The sequence below is a fragment of the Notamacropus eugenii genome, chromosome 6 (assembly GCF_028372415.1).
Source record: "Notamacropus eugenii isolate mMacEug1 chromosome 6, mMacEug1.pri_v2, whole genome shotgun sequence".
NCBI lineage: Eukaryota > Metazoa > Chordata > Mammalia > Diprotodontia > Macropodidae > Notamacropus > Notamacropus eugenii.
In genome coordinates this window covers 320,318,966-320,341,467 of record NC_092877.1, presented here as the reverse complement: position 1 = coordinate 320,341,467, position 22,502 = coordinate 320,318,966, and the positions used below count along the sequence as shown (strand labels likewise).

General features: G+C 37.8%; 1 protein-coding gene across 4 annotated transcripts in view; it reads left to right on the top strand.

Annotated features, from left to right (window-relative positions):
• Nucleotides 1-22,502, top strand: part of EPHA4 (EPH receptor A4) — a 166,044-nt gene that overhangs the window by 99,835 nt on the left and 43,707 nt on the right. Inside the window, exon 6 of one of the 4 annotated variants that reach the window (XM_072617935.1) lies at nucleotides 9,347-16,026. The exons of the other annotated variants lie outside the window; for them this stretch is intronic. Coding sequence (XP_072474036.1) covers nucleotides 9,347-9,399 — 53 coding nt within the window. The 3' untranslated portion in view covers nucleotides 9,400-16,026. Of the gene's footprint in view, nucleotides 1-9,346; nucleotides 16,027-22,502 lie in introns of those variants that run through there. 4 annotated transcript variants of the gene reach the window in all.

The following is a 22,502-nucleotide window of genomic DNA, read 5'->3' as shown; positions in this document are numbered from 1 at the left end:
ACAGTGACCGACCATCCTCTAAGACCTTCTCAGTCCAGCGAGTCCCACAGATAGATGTTTTGTACTTTTGGGCAAGGAAGACCTGGATAGACAGTATGAGTGGGTTTCATTGCCGAACGAGTGGACACAAATCAACTCAGTTCCTCCTCTGGATCTCATTTTTGCATTAGTGACTTTAAGTAACTGAATTTTACAGAATCTGATTTAAGTGAGTTCACTGAGTGAAAAGCAGAGAGGTATTTTGTTCTGTCAGGGATTTGACAATTTTCTTCTTAAAAATTTCTCATCTATTGTTTCACTTCCTATTTTGAAGCTATCTTATTCAATTGGATAATTTTTTTAATCCGTAGTACTCTGAGTTAAAGTCATTATTTTCTCCTTTCCATCCCCTCCCCTCCCCTTCTTTCCCTACCCTTCTTTTTGCTTTACTGTGTTAAAAAAGTGCAAGAAAAAGTATAGGTGCATTTAGTGGGATGATGTAGGGCACAAGGGATTCTGGCAGTTATATGTAAAGGGAAATAGATATGTCTTCCAGATGGTAAGGGAAGGTTTCATATGAGACGAGAGAGAAAGCTTGGCAGGCTTGGCCCACTTGGCCTGGGAACACATTCCAGGGTACTCCTCATCTTGCAACAAATGTCAAAGGCTGTGGTGACATTACTGGGGACAGGGTTATCAGGACAAAACTAGGAAGACTGAAGATAGAAGGGGAACTGAATCATTCAGGGTGAACTGGTGAGGCTAAAGATGAAAATGAAACTCTAAGCAATTTATCATGGTCAAAGAATTAAACAGGAATGAAGCCTACTGGTGGTTTGAACTTGGGTTAATGTTGTTATTCAGTCAATTCAGACTTTCTGTGACCCCATTTTAGGGTCTTCTTGGCGGAGATACTAGAGTGGCTTCCGGAGTCTTTCATAGATGAGGAAACTGAGGCAAACAAAATTAAGTGACTTGCCCAGGGGCACATAGCTAGTAAGTGTTTGAGGTCACATTTGAATTCAGGTCCTCCTGACTCCAAGTTCAACATTCTTACTGTGACTAAAGCAGTTCTGAAGGAAAGGAAAGGACTCAGGAGATTTAAAAAAGTAAAAGTGGTTGGTTTTGTCAATAGCCTGAATATGCAGCTAAGTTAGAGATAATAACAAAGAAAAAATGGCCCTGAGGTTTTATTCTCTTGTCTTACTTGGTGAAAAGGAAAAAACAAACAAACAAAAAGAGTGGGCAGGAGAGTGATATAAAGAATTAACTGTCAGGTCCATCTCCCATTTGGTATAGTATGGATTTTCAGAGGAGGCTTCTGAAGTTCAGAAGTCTTAAAAATGCATATACTGTTTGCATTCTAAAGATGGCCCTGTAGCAGGCTGCAGCTGCAGCACTTGTAGCAGTGGTTCTTCTTCTTCTGCCCAATTAGCAAATATTTATTTTCTATCTCCCACCATCCCTCCCATTTGGGGAAAAAAGTGAGAAAAAGAAAATTCTTGTAACAAATGTACATAAAGCCAAATAAATGCACGAAAACATGCATCCCATTCTCTGTGCTTCAACACTGATCCCTTGGAATTGTGGCTGGTCACCGCTTTGACATGATTCTTTTTTCCAATTCCACTGGCTATAGATGTAAAATTTGATGTAAGCATGATTTGTTCTAGGCAATGGCCTGATTCTCATTCACATATGCATTTTCAGTGTTGTAATTACTTAATGCTGGCCAATATGTATGCATGTGTGCATTCACGTGTATGCATGTATAGTATATACACGCACATATGCATATGTGCGTGTATATATATGAACACCCATATGCACATGTGTATGTATTAATATCAACTACTTTGCTTCCATATACAGCCCTTTAATTCACTGAATCTTTTTTGGGGTGAGGGAAGGGTTATCTCCAGAAATACAAGGAAGGTAAAACTCAAGAGAAATGACTGAAAATCCTTGTATGACACTTACAGATACAGAATGTTTCCTGAGAAGTCTCTTTGCCATTCACCTAGGCTCAGCTGTTGAGATGAGATCTTTCAAGACCTCAAAGGAGCAGAAAGGAATGATGACCAATTGAAGTTTCCCTTTCAATGCACATGTGATTATAGGCCTGAGAAAGCACCCCAGAATAGAGAGCATTGTAGCCAAGTTGTAATTTTCTCATTAACAACTCTGTATTCAGACACAGACTGCTGGCTGAGTTGATAGCAAATGTTAAATGTATATTTTAAACCATGCATTTATGTCTATTAAAACAAAAAGAGGAGATGAAGTTTGCATTTGGTTTCATCATGAAAGGAATTTCAATTCTATTGAATATTGGTACCACTACCATTGTCGTTAGTGATGAGTATTAGTGGAGATTGTGACAGTGGTGAGTCCGGATCCATCCTCTTGTGGCTTCAGCCTGGTGCCCCACCAGGTTCCATAAATTTGCATTCTAGGTGGGTGATACTCTATGCCTTGGTAAGGAGGGAGAAATCCCAGCATTCCAAAGAGTCTTACTAAATTAACCAGCTTCAAGCTTGAATGAACAGCTCAGACAAACAGTATGCCAAAGACAGCCAAGTGGTAATTGTGGCATTTAAATAAAAGTTTGGTCTCATTTTTTTTCCTCTGAAAATGTGAATGTTTCACTGTGAGAAATGAAGGTTACTTATGCATCCCCCAGGCTGAGTGCACTATTATTCCTGTCTTCTTCCTTCCCTCCCCTCACTCCTCCACAAACACAAAAAACACACACACTCATGAGGACATTCGCTCCCCAGATTTTTCTTAACACTGTCTGGAGTTTGATATTTCATTTCTTGGCTTGTTACCCTGAACACCACCAGCTTGTACACCCTCTGGAGAAGCCATCAATTGCTTTGAAAAATACATACCATGGCTGGGATGAGAAATGAATACAAGGCTAGCAGAGGTTTTTGATGGACTTCTACATTTTCTCCCTGTCACTCCAACTGACCGAATTAATTACTCTATCCCCTAAAGTGGCCAGAGACACCAAGGGTCCAGTCTGCAGTTGAGCATCAGTAAAGAGATTCAGGGAAACTTTATCAAAGCTTCCATTAACCCCCTGCTGATGTCCTTAAAGAGGATTTTTTTTTTTTTTTGACAATATGAAACCACAAAGACAGTACTAAACCACTGGCTCTGTGAGTGCACTGAGACGTTTTAAATCTATGATGGCTAATTAAAATGCCAGGCTGTGGAGCACAAATAAACATGGCCTGCTTCTGGATCTCAGAGTTCCTGGACTATTTCACAATTTAACGTGTCATGCATGATATTTATCCCAATTGTCTGTGGTGGGAAGAGGCTTGTTTTCTTCTAGGTACAAAATTGTTGATATTATTTTTTATTTGGTTTGATTGTTGTTTTTTGCCATGTAAATGGAACATTGGCATCATCTATATGAAAAGTAGCTTGCTCATTTGGATGTTTCTTTCCTCAATTCCTTCTCCTCCTTCGAATATATAAGAAGGACGTAGAGAAAGAAAAGATTCTATAGGATACTTGTAGGTCATTATAATCAAAGATGAGAAATGCTACCAGACATTAGCGTGGTCAATTTCCTGGCGAACGCTGCTTCTTTGATTGTGAAATGTCACTTTCCATTTGGAGCTACTTATGATTTGGTGTATAGGGTGGTTCTATTAGTAAGTCAGGGCTTCAGTCACTTCCTCCAACTTTCAGTGAGTAGGACAAGTGCCTTGCTAATATTAGTATGCACTGAAAGGAGACTATGGAAACTGTTTTGGTCCATCCAAACAGCCTGGTTAAATTCCATAGGCATTTTATTGAAGTCTGATAAAGCAGTCAGGTCTACCATAAAGTAACTTTGCTATGGATCCCCTGTGCACCATATTTTGCTCTTTGCCTGTAGCAAAAAAGTGATGGATTGTTTCCAAAAATCTCTCTTTAATGGATTTTGTAGGCAAATTGAAAGATAAATAAAACATCTTATCTGTTATTCCTTTATTATTTTGGTGTACACCCCAGGATAGGGAGATTATTATTTGAAATCCTGTAGACATGCAGATACATTCTTCATGTTTAGAAATGCGTATTTGTCAAAGGCAAATGCTAGGGTTTATTTTACCGTCTAAATGTCTCTTTTTTCTGTGAGTTCAGAGTCAGTGGCATGAAGCTGCAAAGGTATACGGCTGATTCCTAGATTTGAATATGTAGCTATGAACTCAAGAGTGTGAACTAAATGAAAACACCTGCCCCTAGACAGGCTGGATATGTGCATTGGCAAATACATGCAATTAGACTGGCTAACATTCATTCATTGGAATGAACATTGGAGTAGGACATGCTCATAGTGGATCCCTGGGAATATTGCGTTTGTGTAGTTAACATGCTACATGCTTTTTGTCTTATGAATCAACCCTGATTTCTTTTTTTTCTTTTTTTCTTTTCTTTTCTTTTTTTTTTTTTGTAAAGCAATAAAGACAGGTCTAAGTCCACCACTTTTAAACATTCTTTTCCAAATCTTTGGCTACTCACAGCCACAAGCCAAACACTTTGAATATCCAAGTAGGATCATGCTTAATCGAGTATTCCTCCTACTTCCAAGATAAATAAAGTCTTTTCTATCATTTGAAAATTAGATTAGTTGGCAGAACTCTTGCTTAGGTCAAAATTCACAGGAAGATAGGTTTTCCTCAGAACTATGTGGATATGTGCATTCCTTATGGAACTTTACTGATGGGAGACAGAGAGATAGGGAGATTTCTGAAAGTTTGTCATTGTTTTAGCTAGCATCCATTCAGTCATTAAACACATTCCTTCTGTATGACAAGTACTATAAGAAGGGGTGGGGATGCCTGGAGAAATGAAAAATGCCTTTCACCTTTAGGAAGCTTATATTCTATCAGAGAAAACAACATGCATAGAGATAAGTAAATGCAAAATCGATAATATTTTTGAGCATGGAGGGGGAGTAGTGGAAAGGAATGATAGACATAAGAGTCAGGAAGTCTGAGGTATAAATCCTGCTCAGGCAATTGCTTGCTATGGGAATATAAGGAAGTCACTTAACTTTTCTCAGCCTCAGTTTCCTTATCTGTAAAAGAATAGTAATAATGCCTACCTCATAGTATTGTGACAGTCAGATGAGATAACATGAAAATCACTTTGCAAAAATAAAGTGCTATAAAAGTGCTGACTGCTGTGTCGTTATCCCTGTTGTTGTTTAAGTATAAATGATTTCCTTGGGAGAAGCCACTAGTGTTTGGGGGGGATCAAGCTAGATGTATCATAGGAAGTGATTCTTTGGCTGATCCTTGAAGTTGGGTAGGAATTGTGGGAGATAACATGAGGAGGGAGTATACTCCAAGCATGGGAGACAATGTTTTTGCATGGACTATTGCAAACAGTCCATAGTTGGCTGGACCACAGAGCACTTTTTTCTGTTGAATAAGGGAGTGTACAGTTATAGGCTTAAGTGTTCTGCCAACTTTGTCTTTGAGGGGAAAAAATATGCAATTAAACAATTTAATGCAGAATCCAATCCTATAGAAATAATAGTACCCTAATTGATCTCAATGGGTGAGGTTTGTGATGGAAAATGAAAGGAACAATGACCATATTTGTAGCATCTACTGTAAACACATGAACTATAAATGAACTCATATAGATCTGAAAATAAGGGTCTGTGAATTTTAACAGATTATTCGCTCAGAAGATTCTTTAAATGTATTAAAAAGCTGATTGTTCAAGGAGGAGGATAACTGAGAAAGTCTTTAAGTTTCCTCATTAACTCTCTTCAAGAGTTTATCTTTCATGGACACGAACTTTGGAGGGAACACTTCCCATATCAAGCCATGAATTAGACAGCTTCCAATAAACAACAGTGAAATGGAGCCATGCTCTAATGCCATTTATGGAGCCCAAATTGTGGGACTCTTTATAGGTGAGATATACTGACATTTTTCTGGCACTTCCAGATAGTTTCCAAAATGAAGCATTACTAAACTGAAATCCCCACTGTAGCAAGTTGTGTTATGGCAAGTCTCCAGTATAACACATAAAATGTTCCAAATGGCACCTTAAAGAAAAAGAAAGCTTTTCTGGAAAGTTTGGAGATATTTTCATATTGTGCATTTCGTAAAATCCACAAATAATGTAGAACATTGCAAAGGACTTCCTATTTTGGGTGGTTTGGCCAAATGAGAATTAAGATGCCCCCACCCCCTAAAACTCATAGAATCATAGAATTTTTGGAGTTGTATGGTGTTTTAGAGGTCCTCTACTCTAGACCCTCTCATTTTGTAGACACATGAACTCTCTCAACTCCTTTGTCTGTTCTTTAAACCTAATTAAGCATCATCACCTTCTCTCTGCCTTTACTCTTAGGGGAGAATTCAGTAAAACTCGTAAGGTTCATTTGCCTGCCTGTAACCTTGATCCCATTTCCTCCAACCTCTTCCAGGACCTAGCTCCAGCATGAATTTCTTTTCATTCACCTTGGAGTCCCACCCTTGCTCTTGGTCCCTTTCTGTCCACCTATAAGCATATAGTGTCTCACAGATATTATAAAAACCTTCTTTCCTTGACCCTCCTGGCAATCTAGTCACAATCGCATCTTTCTTCTCCCCGTTCATGCAGAACTTCTTGAAAACTTTGAAGATTGTGTCCCGCTGTCATCATTTTACTGATGCTCTCTCTGAGTTCATTGAAAATGGAATTTTCATGCTGATAGCTGTTTACTCATTTCTCTTACTTATTTGTGATTTGGAGCATTCTTTTTCACATGACTGTGAATAGCTTAGATTTCTTCCTTTGAGAGCTGCCTTTTCATGTCCTTTGACTATTTCTCCATTGGTAAATGTCCAACTTAATTTCATATTAATCTTCTATGTGTACAAACCTGACTACTTTCTATTATTTTCCTTCCCCAATCCCAACCAAATCTGTACTGTACTTTCCCTGTCTCTGTAGCCATTGGTACAGGAAGCAACATTATTTCAAATATGCTGTATTATAATTTAATCTACAAGTTCTCCATACCCTTCTTCCTATAGCTTATCTCTGGACAAAGAAAGTGAAATAATGAACTATCCTATCTCACAAGGCTGTGAGATAGCCTTGCAAAGAGGCACCTTAATGAAAGATAATACCAAAGCAGCCCCTTGAAATTTGGTTCCTTATTCGTGGAACAGTTTTCCAAATAAATTGGGATAAGGTTGCCTCTAGAGAACTTCTCTGATTCTATCTATCCTAATAATTTTATCATCTTCTACTTTGTAATTTTCATGTCTCATTCGTGTGTCTTTTCCCAGTTCTTAGCACAATTCTTTATTGCTTGTTCTAGGTACTTAATAAGTGTTTCCAGAATTGGAATTGAATCTGTTACACGTACTCGCAGAACAGTTTCTGTTCAAGCCAAGTTTGTAGTCATCCTAAAGAAGGTTAACAAACTTTGGCCTAAAAACTCCCCTCCCCGCCCCAGAACAGTAAAAAACCCAGCTCCAAAGCCAACTCCATGGAATTGTTTACTTTGGCTTATCTTGGTCCTCCCTTGTTTCCTTCCATCCAGAACTGTAAGCATTCTTTGTCAGTGAAGTTGCTGAGTTTGTTTTTCTCCTGTTCGGTAAGCATGTCCAGTGTATTTCAAATATGAGGAAGTAGAAAGGTGACTTCAACTTCAAAGGCATTTCGGAGAGAGAAATCCAAAGATTTCTTAGGGCTGACAAAGCAGTAAGGAGCTGGCTTTCTCAGCTCTTTGGCTATGATATTTTGTTCTTTTGAATGTCTGGATTGCCCTCTTACAGTGACCATTAGGAAATTAGGATTCCCTTTCCAATTGCATATATGTGAAAAGGAATTGGATGGCTCAAAAAATAAGTAATGGGACTCTAGACCTTTTTTTCTTCTTTAGGTCACCTTCTTGATTCTAGAATACATCAGTAAGTGGCCCAAGTCCTTGTCATCTGGCTGCTGCTTAGTGGCTATGTAAATGGAGTTGGTCTCAGGCCAGGTCTTAGTGGACAGGTGTTCCCATTATAAGTGACACTAATTGACTCCCCATTATCTCAGTTTAGAACAGGATGGACCTTCATTGATAAAATGATGGAGAATGAGATTATCCATGATGGATTCAGGTGCCATTCATAAAAGGAGAAAGCGAGTTTCCTGAGCCAAGAACAATGTGGCACTTCTTGCAAATGTTCTACTGCTCTTGCAAATATGATATCAACCTGGAAAATATAAAGCGGCATTCAGTTTTAAGGGTTCCAATAACCTAGGGGACCTGGATTTTTCCATTTTGCTGAGGTCAGGAAAACTGTTGGAGTTTGCATTTTTGTTTTCTATTGGAGCTTGGAGCTCAAAGCTCTTCCCACGTTTTCTGTATCTGTACACTATATGGAAAGAGATGCACAACTTGATGGTGTCATTCACATTGCCCATTTTGACAATGTGTGGATGAAGTCACTTATTAAAATAAAGATCTGAATGTGGCTTACTTTGGTGAGGAATTTAAATTCTGCTCTAATTATTGTGAGAAGTGGAAAACAAAACAGAGTAGAGGTCTTTGATTGTTTTTGTTATGACCAATCTACAATTTCAAAACTCAAATTCTGTTTTAATTAAAATAAATAAAATCTCAGTCAACCACAAAGACAACAGCAACCATGAGCCATATTGCTTTGTGGAGTTGAAAGATTCTATTTGGTACATGGACCACGACCCAAAAGTGATCTGGTCTCAGTGAAAAACAAACTGACAAAGACACCAATGTGAAATTCCTCATTCCCTTTTTTCCTTTTGATCTCAAGGGTGTCCTCTTTGGTTTCTAATTTTTATTATTTTGCTATGTGTGGTTCATCTGTGGTGGGAACAATCTCATTCTCAGGTGTCCTTAACACATGTTGAAAATCAAAATGATGCAACCTCCCCAGATCAGTTTGTTGAAGAATTAAAGCCGCCTTAGGAGGATGAGCAATACCTTAGCAATGTCTCAAAGGTTCCTTCATGGGTTGGAAATCTGCAAGAGTGTGATAGAGACTAATGAATGAACCTTTTTCTATTGGCTGGCTTCTAGAGTGGGATCTTAAGGACTTTTTTTATTTTTTTGCCTCTAAATGTAAATTTCTGAGTATGGGAGGTGAAAGGCAAGAAGAAAGATTTACTGTGTGTATATGTTATCTAGGCTTTTAGAGTCCCTGTGATTAACACATCTCTAATTGTGGATGGATCAACATGCTCTGACTGTCAAAAAGTGAAATGCTTTAGGCACTGTCTTGTTGGTTCCTAATACACCAGGTTAATTAGCAGTCAGTTGGGTAACAAGAGGAACCTAAACCTGGAAGAATTGTTTTCCTGGGTTTTGTTTTTTTTTTTTCAGATTTGGAGTGCCTGAAGCCTATGATCCATCCAGTGGAAGGAGGGAAGTCTTAGAACAGAGCAACTGAAGGCTTCCCTCCTTCTGTATATTTAGGCTTTGATCTACTAAGCAGAAGAATTCATTTCTCACTGACTTCATGCTCCATACTCCAAGCTAATGTAATAGAACTCTGGTACCCACTTAAAATATTCATTTTGAGAAGGGCTCCCCCTTCCATTGAATTGCAATTTTGGGGGATCTCCAAGTTGAGAAATGTGACTATGTTGAGCATTTCTACTGGATCCTGTGAAGATTGAGGGAGTAGGGCAAAGTGACTCAAGGGGTCTAGAGGTGATGCTATCTGCTTCAAACACATTGAAATGGTAGTGGTAATAATAAACAATAATGTCTTGAAAAAATTAAAAGAATAATGACATGAAATTCCAAATCATTGGCATGGTGCAGGGGAAAGAGTGTGTTGCATTTGGAATCAAAGCACCTGGATTCTAATGCTGGCTCTACTTATGTGATCTGGGCAAGAGCAACTAGGGTGCCTGGCCTGGAATCAGGAAGACGAGTTCAAATCTGACCTCAAACACTTAGTAGTTATGTGACCCTGGGCATGTCACTTAACCCTGTTTGCCTCTGTTTCTTCATAAATGAACAACAATGATCTTCAGCAGACCAGTCTCTGGGTCTGTTTGCTTATTTGGAAAATAAGAGAGTTGAACTAGACCTTCTTAGAGTTTCCTCCAGCCCTAATTCTGTGATCTTAAAATGTTCCATATTTGTAGCTAGATAATATCTGAAAAAATTTGACTCTATCAGCAGATTCACCTCTCCTGACCTAATTTCTATACTCAGAGGATTGAAGACTTAAAAGCAAAAAAAATTCCTCATTATTTTCTTTCATTAAAAGTCTTAGTGCTCAGTCCCATTTTTACGTATTTCCCTTCAATGGCAAAAGTTGTTTTCCTGTTTGCCTTAGATAGGCATTTATCCTTAAAGGAAGCAGAGGCACAGAATCCTGCCATGTTTCTGTTGGCAAGTAAGATTTCTTAGTAAGTAAGCAGAAAATGAGACAAGGAGTGCTCAGAACAAACAAAAGGAACACTCCAGTTATGTGCAGAATAATGGGTGTCTTTTAATTCCAAATAGGGGCTCTGCTTGGGGATGCTAATTTGTAGTAATGCTGGGGCATATCTTAGTACTGGCTTGTAATTGTACAGCTAACTGTACATATCTGTGTAGCCTCATTGACTGAGGATGATATGTGGCATTTTCAAACCCGAGAGAGATGGAAAGGGAGGCACTTTCTTTATTCCAGAGGACTCTAGTTGCTGGGTGGCTGTTTCCAATGACATATAAGAATCATTGTTAGATACCTTTTAATGTGAAATTTGATTCTTAAAAAAAAGCAAAAACAAATCCTGAATCTTTATGGACATTTTCACTTCAATCTTTACCCAATGGTTAAGTAGAAACAATGGGTATGTCCTTCAAAAAAATAGTCAGAATTTGAATCCATGTCCTTGACAGTTATGTGACTTTTGGGAGACATTTTAAGATCTCTAACCTCAGCTTCCTCATCTGTTAAGAAGACAAGATCAGAGTGCAGGAAATGCGCTTTGGATCTAGGACCCAACTGTCAAATTTAGGAGCCCACTGATTTTTTCTATTTCTGTTGTTGTTGTGTTTGCCCTTCATTCTTGAAAAGGACCATGACATCAAGATGATGACATGGCTTGCAGTTGACTTTTATTTGAGTGAGGGAGGGCTGTGCAAGGTCACCAACCTCACTTTCTTCTCCTGAGTCATCTGGGTCCAGTGGCCTGATATTCATCAGGATGACTGACTGGAGATGGCCCAGGATGCAGTGGGAGACCCTGACCATTTTAGGCTAAGTTCTTATCAGATTCTCACTTTGAGTGAGGTACACACATTCAATGAACAGGCTGCTGTAAGTAGTTACTCAAGGGATGGCCCCTTTAATAAAAAAAAAAAACAAACTGGAGGGGAAGACCCTCAGGGTTCCTGGGTAAAAGAAAAACAGTTATTATTGTCAAATGATTGTAGAAGAACTAAGCATGTTCCCAGCCTTAGCACTCTCTATAAATTAAGGCCCCAAGGCACCACAAAGAGTCTCAGAAGTGGTTCATACACTAAACTGAACACACTCATAGGCAACCAGGGTACTTCTTGGCATGGCCAGAAACTGTGGTATCAGCTGTTTTTTCCCTGTCCCATCCATTATAATCTTCTCTCTTCATGTACATACAAGGAGAGGAGCCCAGTTCAAAACTGGAGCACATATAGAGACAAGGGTGCAGTTCAAGGAGTCCACAAGTGGGTACCTACTTTAGTATATACCAGGAATTTTGCTTATGCTATCAACTTGTCATGATATGCCAGAAGTCACAAATGCCCAGGGGTAGGAAGAATAAAGTACATTTCAGCAATTTTGGACAAAATTGCTTTAAAAATTTCAGGCAAAGAGATAAAATTGACAGGTGGTATGGCATCCTAGTATCTGAGATTTGTCAAATCTTGCATGAAATGACCTTCAATGATCTTTCTGGTTCCATGACTCCATGAATTACCTGGCTCAAAATTCACATTGTCATTATACAACTAAGACCAAATCAGACCTTCTCTAAAGGAAATTGGTCATCTCAGTTCACCCATGTTTTTGGGCCTAAAATTCATTATCATTAGGACCCAGAAGCATGAAATCATTCATTCAGAAGGACTATTTTCATTCCTTATTCAATCAAATTGATCCACATTTCAGATCACTCCAAATCACTGACATTGACCTATCCACAGTCAAATTCAGTGGAATATAAATTTTCAGGGTGAGACTCTTTCATAGTCCCCTTCAACAATCCCCTTTACTTTGCCCCAGATGAGATTTCCTTGAAATTGCAATAAAACTAAGGCCCAGTGATTTAAAATGACTTATGTTTCTTGTATTTTTGAGGAAACAGTTTTCCCATCTTATCCTTAAAGTAAAATACATTTCCATTCTGAATTTGGGGAAAGAGAACTAGGGTGGTTCAGTGGAACAGGTGTTGAGTTTGAACTGAGGTGATTAAATTCAAGCTAATTCTCTGCTCTGCCCCAAGGTGTATCCCACTATCCCAACAAGTCCATATGTGGACCATTGGTTTAGGGTGCGTGTGTGTGTGTGTGTGTGTGAGGGGTGTTAAGGTGTGGCAAGACAGAGAATTAGGCAGGATTTAAATTTCTCAGGTATCTCTGTATATAAGATAGCTGAGACAATGACTTGGTAAGCTGCGTAGGATATGGAAGGCATGAAAACTGAAGGGCTGGACTTCTCAGCATTGATGCTGTTGACCTCTTGGGAGCAATCCTTCCCTTGGTGGGTGGGTAGGTAGGGAGGATGGAAGAAGAAAAACACTTACTATCAGAATTAAGGCTCCTAAGATCTCCTACAAGGTAAAATCCCTTGTCTTGAAAAAGATGTTATTCATGTTCTGAAGCACTGAATGACAATGCTGAACATCATCAAAAAACTGGAAGGATCAAATGAGACCTATGGTAATTGGGAGAAAGGAAATAAAACAAACTAATAACCCATAAGCTTCAAGTAATTAAATTTAAAAATGCTATTTGAGAATAAAGGAGATAATGTATAAACTCTGGTTATTCTTTCCCCTCAGTGAAAGACCCTTTGAATAAACAGGATCCATTTAAATTCAAATCCTAGGGAGTGGAAAATAAATTCTGCTGTGGTTATAAAGGCATCCTCCCTGAAACACTGGGTATTGTGAGCCATGGACAACCAGGTGCTCAGTTCTGGGTGTCTCATAAAGGACCGTTTTCATTCTTGGTTGCCTAGGGGTAACAGGCCTCTCATGGCATCTGTTTATTTCTTGTCTTGACCCTACCCCTCCTCACCCTGCTAATTTGAGCCAGCAATGAAATGCCATCAAGAGAGTTGCTTTTCTTTCAAGTGTCTTTTGAATGCTGTACTTGTCCATGAGAAAGCTTCTTGGCCTGGGAATGAAGTTTTGTAGTTAATCCTTTCCCCCCTTCTCCACCTCCACATGCCTCCCTTCTTTTTATCTACCCATTTCTTATGCCATAAGTACCCAACTAATAGGTATTTAATAGCAAATTATTGCAGGGGGGAATGGATAGCTGTGAATAATGTCATATTAAAGCAGAGTGAGTTTGTTTTGTTTTTTGAAGCAGGTAGAATTCTGTTCTTTGAATCAAACAAAGCTAAATTTACCATTTTTTAAATTTTGTTTTAATTTATGGAAGTCATGCATTTCAGTAACATAGTATAAAAAAATATGCACATAAACTGCAAATGTTATGCACAACTCTCTATTCCTTTCAAATATATAATAAAGTTATCATGGAAATTTCTTTTTTTTCTCCCTCCCACACTAGAGATGGCTACCATTAAACACAAGTAGATGTGTATATGTCTGTATGTGCATTACATATATACACATATATATGTATATGTATATATGTGTGTATATGCACATATGGATACATATGTATGTAAAATTTTTCCATACATACTTCTATTTATCATTTCTTCCTCTGGATGCAGATAGTATTTTTCTTCATGTCCTTTTTAGTTAATTTGGGTTTTTATAAGAGTCAAAATCCTTATTTGCTCAAAGTCATTCTTAAAACAATAGTGCTATTACTGTGCGCAATGTTCTCTCGCTTCCACTCATTTTAGTCTTCATTGTTTCTTGCAAGTCTTTCCATGTTTTTTCTAAGATTATTGAGCTCATTATTTGTTATAGCACAATAGCGTTCCATCACCATCATATACCACAATTTGTTCAGCCATTCTCCAATTGATGGACATCTCTGCAATTTCCAGTTCTTTGCCCCTACAAAGAGAAAATGTTTTAGAACATATAGATACTTTTCCTTTTCCCCTAATCATCCTTGGAAATAGACCTAGTAGTGTTATTGCTAAATTTACCATTTTCATGAAAGAGAGAACCATCTTCATTTCACATCCAGATATCTTCTGTAATCCTTCATTGTGAAGTACCTGAGGTCAGGCCCTGAATCACCATGTGGCCGTATTATCTATGCTGTTACCTTTTATCAGAACGTGCTGAGAGAGGTTGAAAACCTCTGTTTGCATATCCTGAATTGCAAGAAATCCATCATCTTTAAACCAATTGGTCCTCACCCAAGGTCCATTCTAAATGTTCATTTGTAATCTTTGTGCCCAACCATGGTGTGGTCTTCTGAGCTCATATTGATCTGATCAGCCACAGTCAGACATACTGTATGTTGATCCTGACATAATGATGTCATTTTGGCCCTCTTTGATTATGAAGGACAAAAACTTCACTCAAGAGTTTTTTTTATAGAAATATGTGGATCTTTCAGAACCCAATGTTATACCAGGTAAAGTTTACTTAATTGAATTTTCCCTGGAAAGTCAAATCTTTTAACTTTATGGGTTTTTGATCAACTGTTACTTCTGAATTGCCTTTTCACTTTTTCCTTAGAAATGATATTAAGGAATGAAATCTTAGTTCTTCCCTCTCATGGAATACATGATAAATGAAGAGATGACTTATAGTACCTGATCCTAGTTCCAAAACTTGACCGGCCTTCATCTGTTGTGATCAAATATTCATGGAAATGTGGATGTCTTCATTTTTTATCTCCCTGCTTCCCCTCCCCTGTCCCAGTAATGACTTTTTTACCCAGAACTGAACCCCAACATAATCAATAATCCAGTAAGGCCTCCTTGTCACTTACTGACTAGTTCATCCAGAGCCCTGACTCCTACCCTGGCATTATTCTCCAGGTTGGCTCTAGTTCTTAAAGAAAGATGAGTCTGGGGGTGCTTTTTATTCCTAGAGTTTGTGGTTTGAGGGGATCCTTCTTTCCAGAGAAAGGCAAAAACATGGGAAGAATCTATGGTTCCACTACTAGAAATTACCTAGGGATATGTTAATACAGAAATAGAATGATTGAGTAGAGAAAGGGCTAGTCTGTCTTTGAGATAGGAAGATTGAAGTTCAAAACTTGCCTCTGGCACATATTAGCTCTGAGACCACTGGCAAATCTTAAACCCTAAGTACCCTAGACTACTTTGGAAATTAAAGAGGAGGAAGATTTGCATCAGTCTTCCCTTGATGGATGAAAACAATAGTCAGGACCAAAATGCTCCTGAAATTGCTGACCTTGCCAGTGCCTTAGGTAGCCTAAACAGGAAATAAGAAAGCATATTTTTTGAAAGAAAGCAAACCAAACTACTTTAAGGGGTGGTAGAAAAACATTTGTGCAAACTGACGGCAGATGAAACGAGTAGAACAAGAAAAACAGCATACACAAAGATGAGAACAATAAAAAAGGAAAATATTAATAATATTAAAATTATTATGATATAAATAAGAACACTAATGATATTAAATTTATTATTATAGAAATGAAAATACCACTAGTAAAACGCATTTGAATGCACTGATTATTTATTAAAACCTATATAATTATATTAGAATTATTATGATATAAATGATGATAGTGTTCATGACAGGCAGCTGAATTCTTCATTACAGTGGTAAATCTTGGCTGAGGACAGCAAATGATAAAATGTATACTCTCCTAACACGCACATGCCCTATAGGGAGGTGAGAGAATACAGCTATATATATTATCAGACTGTCTCTGTATTAGCTTATTTTTCCTAAAATTTCCTTTGTTAGATATAAGAATATAATTTATTATTTTCATAAATAATTTTATTAATTTATAATTAATTAAATCAATTTAATAATTTTATTCTGTAGTAATTATATATCATATATACTTATATTTAATTATATGATGTTATATTATATAAAATATAAAATTATATTATGTATAATATTACATATTATATAATCATTAGATATATTCAACAATTTTATTATTATATAATAATATAATTTGTTATTATTATTATATATTATATGCATATATAATATTATATGCTATTGAGGGAACACTGTCAGAGTGCAGATGGCATGGTTTGGTAAAGTGAGGAAACAGAGGCTTCTGGGGGTGACCTGCCCAAAGTCACATAGGTAGTAAATATCATTTCCTGGTACTCAGGAAAGATTTGTTGATTGAATAAATGCATTATGGTTGAGGTTTTTTTGTGACAAACAACTAAATAAGAAATGTGAAGTTTTAGCTTTAAAAAAAATGAGATAGTTGGAAACAATGTGAAAAGCTGCACCAGAATAGATGTTACACAACAGAAGTGTCTTTTTCCATTGCTTAAAATAATTGTCATGGTTTCAAACTTGAGGAATTCCCAAGTAAATCCCAAAGGCTCAGGAAAGCTCCAAATTCTAGATTCCTATTCTATTACTTTGTATATGCCATGTTAGGTCTGTTACCACTGTGCTTTAGAATAACCATCTTTCCTCTTCAAAGACAGAATGAAATTTTGGCAACAAGTTTGTGTTTGACAGCACCTAAGGATTATAGCACACTGGTAGGCTTGAGGGACAATTTTGGTTTCTTTGTTAGTTTCTAATGTTCTAAAAGTTCTGAATGAGGACTACAATGGAAATCATTAGCCATGAGCAGGAGGCAGAAACTCTGCAAAGTCAGTCCTTTGCCCATTTTAGTTCCCATGATGCCACATGCATTTTCTTCCTAAATGCCAAAACTTTTCTCTGGTTTTTGTAACTATTTCCCTGCTGCTCACCTCCCTTCTCACCCCCAGAGCCCTAGAAATAGGGTGATAGCCTCTTGTTGTTTAACTAGTAAATAGAAGGTGACAGGCAGGGATATGTATTCCTCTTGGCATGAGTTATTTGAAGGTTTAAAGAGCTTACTGAGAAGATAAAATGAAACAAATAATAAATAAAAAATTTTTAAATTTTTAAATTCAATTTAGGTTAAATTGAATTTAAAAATGTACCAACTTCTGGATGCCATATAGGGAGCTTATAAGACATTTTCTTAATGCCTCTACCTATCAAGTGTTATTTTGTATTATTATTATCATAGGTCTGTCTTCTTTCACCCTCTATTAGATTGTAAGTTCCATGAGGCTAGGGACTATACTTTATCACTACCCCTATGTCTAGAATAATGCTTGTTGATACCTCTGTTTGTTGAACTGAATTAAATTACATTTCAAAGTACATTTTCCACATCCCTACTGAATCTTTGATTCATTCTTGGTCAATGCTTCCTCGTCATATGGTCCTGCCCTCATCACCATCCTGTCCCCCATTTGGTTTTGTCCCATAGGAAGTCCTGTTAGAAAGGGAAGGATGTTATAAGTAAGTGTATATTCTGTCTTAACCTATCAGAAACATGGACCTTACTCAGCATGGCTTTTCTTATCTCCCTCTGAAGGGTAAAAGAATTATTCATTCATTCTCTCACAAGGCTAAAAGCCATAAATTAAGTAAACTTTAGTTTGGAAATCAATGGTCAACACATACATGGTCTATTAATTTGCTGATCCTTGATTGACAACTATGATCCAGTTGACATTGAAGTAAATAACCCAATGTTAAGTCAAGATGGGACAGTTTGATGTTTAGTTTTATGAACACTGACATCTCTTCTTTGTCTAGGAGCAGACTATTTAGGAATGAATGGCCTGGGAAGAAGCCAGTATTTCAACTGATGAGAAAAATTGATTACAGAGGGAAAGTAAAAAAAGCATTTCCTCAGATTCAAAGTTAAAAGTGTTAGATTGATTTGAGGTTGGAGAAAAAAATCTGTATCCAAATTATAAACTTTAAAATCAGAATGTTATGATGATTCAAATGCTTATAGTGCTAGAGCTTTTGGTAACTGAGGATCTTATTCTTGAACATAACCTGTGCCCAACACATGATTATCATGAATGGCATGGTAGAAACAGCACTATATTTGGTGCCAAGAGACTTGGCTTTGAATCCTCTCTCTGACACTTACAAACTATATGATCCTTTAAAAAAAAATAACTAAATAATATAATGAGTTTTTGTTTTGCTTTCCCCTAAGTTTATGGAGGGGAAGGTGAAAGGGTGAAAAAATAAATAGTTGTGTATTTAAAAAATAATTCAAGAACACTAAATTATAAACAGTTGAAAAATTACTAATAATCAACAAAAGGGTAAATCAAAATAACATCAAGAAAGTCACAAAATATCCACTATGCTAGCAAAGATGAGAAAACCTCAGGGGAGGGACTATGAGAAGATCACTGTATTCATTCATTACTGGAGCAGCTTTGACCTGATTGAGCCATTTTGGATAACAATTTGCAATTATACGAGAAAAACTGCCAAATTGTTTATACCTCCAAATATATCACTACTTGGATATTGTTAATTTTAAAAGATTCAGTTATTCATATTTATGACAACCATAAGGTAGAAACAAAAAGTACATCCAATGATTGGAGAATAGCAGAAAAAAATTCTGTATATGAATATAATGGAATATTACTGTACTGTAAAGGAATGACAGATATGAAGAATTCTAAGAAATGGGGGAGAACTTCCATGAAGTGAACCACAGTGCTGCAGAAGGGCCCCAAAGAGCAGGGAACACCATGAATGCGTCAGTGTAAATGAAGTCAACTTTTTGAGGTCAATAAAACGCTGGCCAAATGCAAGGGTCGATGTTATTCCATACTCCCCAAAGAGGACACATTCCATTCAGTTTGATTTAACAGACATTCATTAGGAAGCTTTTATGTGACAGGTACTATATTAGGTGCTAAGGACAAAAAAATGAAATAAACCTTATCCTCAAAGAACATATATTTTAGGTGTTGGTGCAGGTAGGGGATGGTATAACATGTACTACGTAAATATATACACAGAGCAAATACGACAGCCACTGGCCTCCTTGCTGATTCTTAGCACGTGTCACAGTCTCACTCCAGGCATTGGCCCTTGGCTAGCCACCATGCCTGGAATGCTTTTCCTCTTCATCTCTTATTTCCCCAATTCTCACCTTCTGGAAGGACCTTTTCCCAATATTTCTTCATGCTAATACCTTCGCTCATTAGCTAACTTGTACATAATTGTTTTCATGTTGTTTCTCCAGTTAGACTGTGAGCTGGAGATCAGGGAGTGTGTGTGTGTGTGTGTGTGTGTGTGTGTGTGTGTGTGTGTGTGTGTGTGTGTGTGTGTGTGTGTGTGTGTGTGTGTATCTGTGTCTGTGTGTTGATCTGAATCCCCAGTGCTTAGAACACAGTAAGTACTCAATAAATGCTTGCTTTCTTGAAAACGTGGTACTATCATAGCCAGAGGCCACTAGCACCTGGAGGGACATGAGCTGAATGCTCCCAAGGAAAAAAAAATCTTGCATTTTAATAGGAATTGAAAGGCCCATAGAATCACAGAATCTCAGAGTTGGAAGAGTTCTTTGCAGGCAATCCCTAGAGCCTGGTTTAGACCAGTGACATCAAACTCAAATAGAAATGGAGGTGGCTAAATGGGACATAAAGATCCCTGTGGGCCACAGATTATTTAGTTTTACAATGTAATGTTATTTCTGTTTTATTGTATTTTTATTTATTTTCCATTTTAATGTCTCAAAATGCATTTTATTCTGGTTGGGGCTACACCTGTGATTGGCACTTCTGGTTCAGACCATGAGTTCTTAACCTAGGTTTACAGATGTATGGAAAAATATCAGGGGGTCCATGAACTTGGACAGGAAAAGAAAAGTACATCTTTCTCTTCACTAACATCTAGGTGAAGTCTAGCATTTATTTCATTTATGAATGTAGGCAACAAACATTATTTTGAGAAGAAGCTAGTTGGTGCAGTGGACAGAATGCCAGGCCAAGAGTGAGGAAGACCTGAATTCAAATCTGGTTTTAGACACTTTCTAATTGTGTGATGCTGGGCAAGTCACTTAATCCTGTTTGCCTCAGTTTCCTCATCTGTAAAATGAGCTGGAGAAGGAAATGGTGAACCATTCCAGTATCTTTGCTAAGAAAATCCAAAATGGAGTCACAAAGAGTCAGACATGACTGAAAAGACTGAACTACAAAGTGAAAAGAGATGAGATATTCTACCATACCACGTGACTATTTGGGTTGCTAGAGGAAAAGACAAAGCAAAAAGAAAGAACTCTTCTTTGCATGGCTGTGTGGTATGATGGCAGGAGTAGGGTCTAGTGGGCTCACTATTATTAAACATATTCAAAGAAGGGGTGGATGAATACCTATCAGGGGTTCCATAGAATGGATTCCTGATCAGGCATGATTTCGTGATTCTATAGGCCTTTAAATTCCTATTAAAATGCAAGATTTTTTTTTCCTTGGAGGCATTAATGTAAGAGTAGAACAAAACAAAACAAAACCTTTTCCCTCTCTCTCTGCTCCCTCTCCCATTATTTTTCTTTCATATCCAGTTATGTTATTAGCAAAGAGTAAGGTCCTAAGGAAATGGGTTCTAAGACAGGTTAGCTGGCATGGGACTGCTATAGGGATGAGTGGGGGGACTCTGACAGAAAGGGAAAGCCTAAATAGAATGGAGTGGGAAACTCTGGTCAGTACTAGGGCACTGAAAGGGGGTTATTTAGGATATGTGCTTGAGGGGAAAGGAATCCCCCCAGGGGAGATAGAAGAGGAATAAAATTTATCTACCTGAAAATTTTTCCTTAGAGCAAGCCCTGTAGAAAAATTGCAGGGTTTCAGTTTCCTAGGCCTTTACCCCCATGTTGATATCGACATTGGGCCCTCTCTGTTTTTTAAACTTCAGAACATTCTCCTCTTTGTCTGAAATTTATTTCCCCCCATATTGTCCCCTTCCGTTGCCTTCATAACTGCTCAAATAGGGCACCGAGAGTTGGTTTTATTTTTGCGTTTTTACTAAGAAGTTCCCCCCCTCCCCAGTATACAGGTATGCCTGGAAATATTACATTATTCTAACATTTTTCTATTGTTCATTCCTGCCCAGCACCATTCTGGCATCTCAGGGATCACATGCTCCCTTTCGCAGTCATAGTACAGTAATACTGCTTCTCTAAGTTCTAAAATAAAAATCAGATTCATTTCCTATGGCCGATGAAGGCTAGCCTAGCTGGAGAAAAGCTCCTTGGTTAATCAGTGCCACTCGCAGGACCTGCAGGTGGATTTTTCCCTTGAATTCTTCAGGTTATCATTATCTCACTCAGGCCATCTCCAAGGGAAAGTTCAGTTTATGATTTTCCCTTCCGCATGCTCTTTTTCTAGTCTCCTCATGTCTCCCAGCCTGAGAATTAGAATTTGAAGAGCCTTTCTTTGTTTTTACAACATGCCCTATAAAGTAATCCATTTAATACCTGGATAGAAATGACCCCTCACTGCCAAAGAGGATTTGCTTGTGACCACATGTCTTGGGGTACAGTTTTGTGCAATTTATCAAAGATTACTCTGTGCCATCTGATAGAGAGGCTTCTTGATATCTCCAATGAGGATGTTTCCAGTTTCCGTAGATTTTTAGTGGTTTCTTTGTTTTTTCAGAGGTCCTTGTTTAGAATTCTACTTTTCCTATTTACTACCTGTGTGATGTTAGGCAAGTCTTTGGGCAGTGTGGTACAAGGGAAAGAATATTGGATTTAGATTCAGATGACCTGAGTTCAAATTCTGGATCTGTAAAATTTACTCATTTTTCTGATTTTGGGCAAGGCACTTAACCTTTAGGGGTCTCCAGGGCCATGGAAGGGAATTGGACAAGTTGGCCTAGTCGGTCCCTTCTAGATTTAAATCTTTGATTCTTTACCTGTAAAATTAGGACGATAGACTTTATGACCTATAAGGTCTCTTCCATCTCTAAATATGGTGATCCTAAAACCCAATGAGAAGGAAAGGGAGAAAGAAATAGCAAACCACTCCAGTATCTTTGCCAAGAAAACCCCATGGACAGTATGGTTCCAGGGTCATGAAGAGTAGGACACAGTTAAACCAAACAACAAGGCCCAGCTTTGGCTTTGGCTAAAGGTAGCATTGTAAAATCAATAGAATATACTAGTCCTGGTGTAATGAACCAATCAATCAACAAGATTTATTAAGCTCTTACTATGTGCCAGGCTCTGCACTAAGACCAGGGGAAACAGTAAATGAAATGGACCCTGCCAGAAAGGAGCTGAAAGGCCTGGGTTTGAATCTTTCCTCTGACACATGGCAGCTTTGTGACCCTGGGGAAGTCGTTCACCTTTTCTG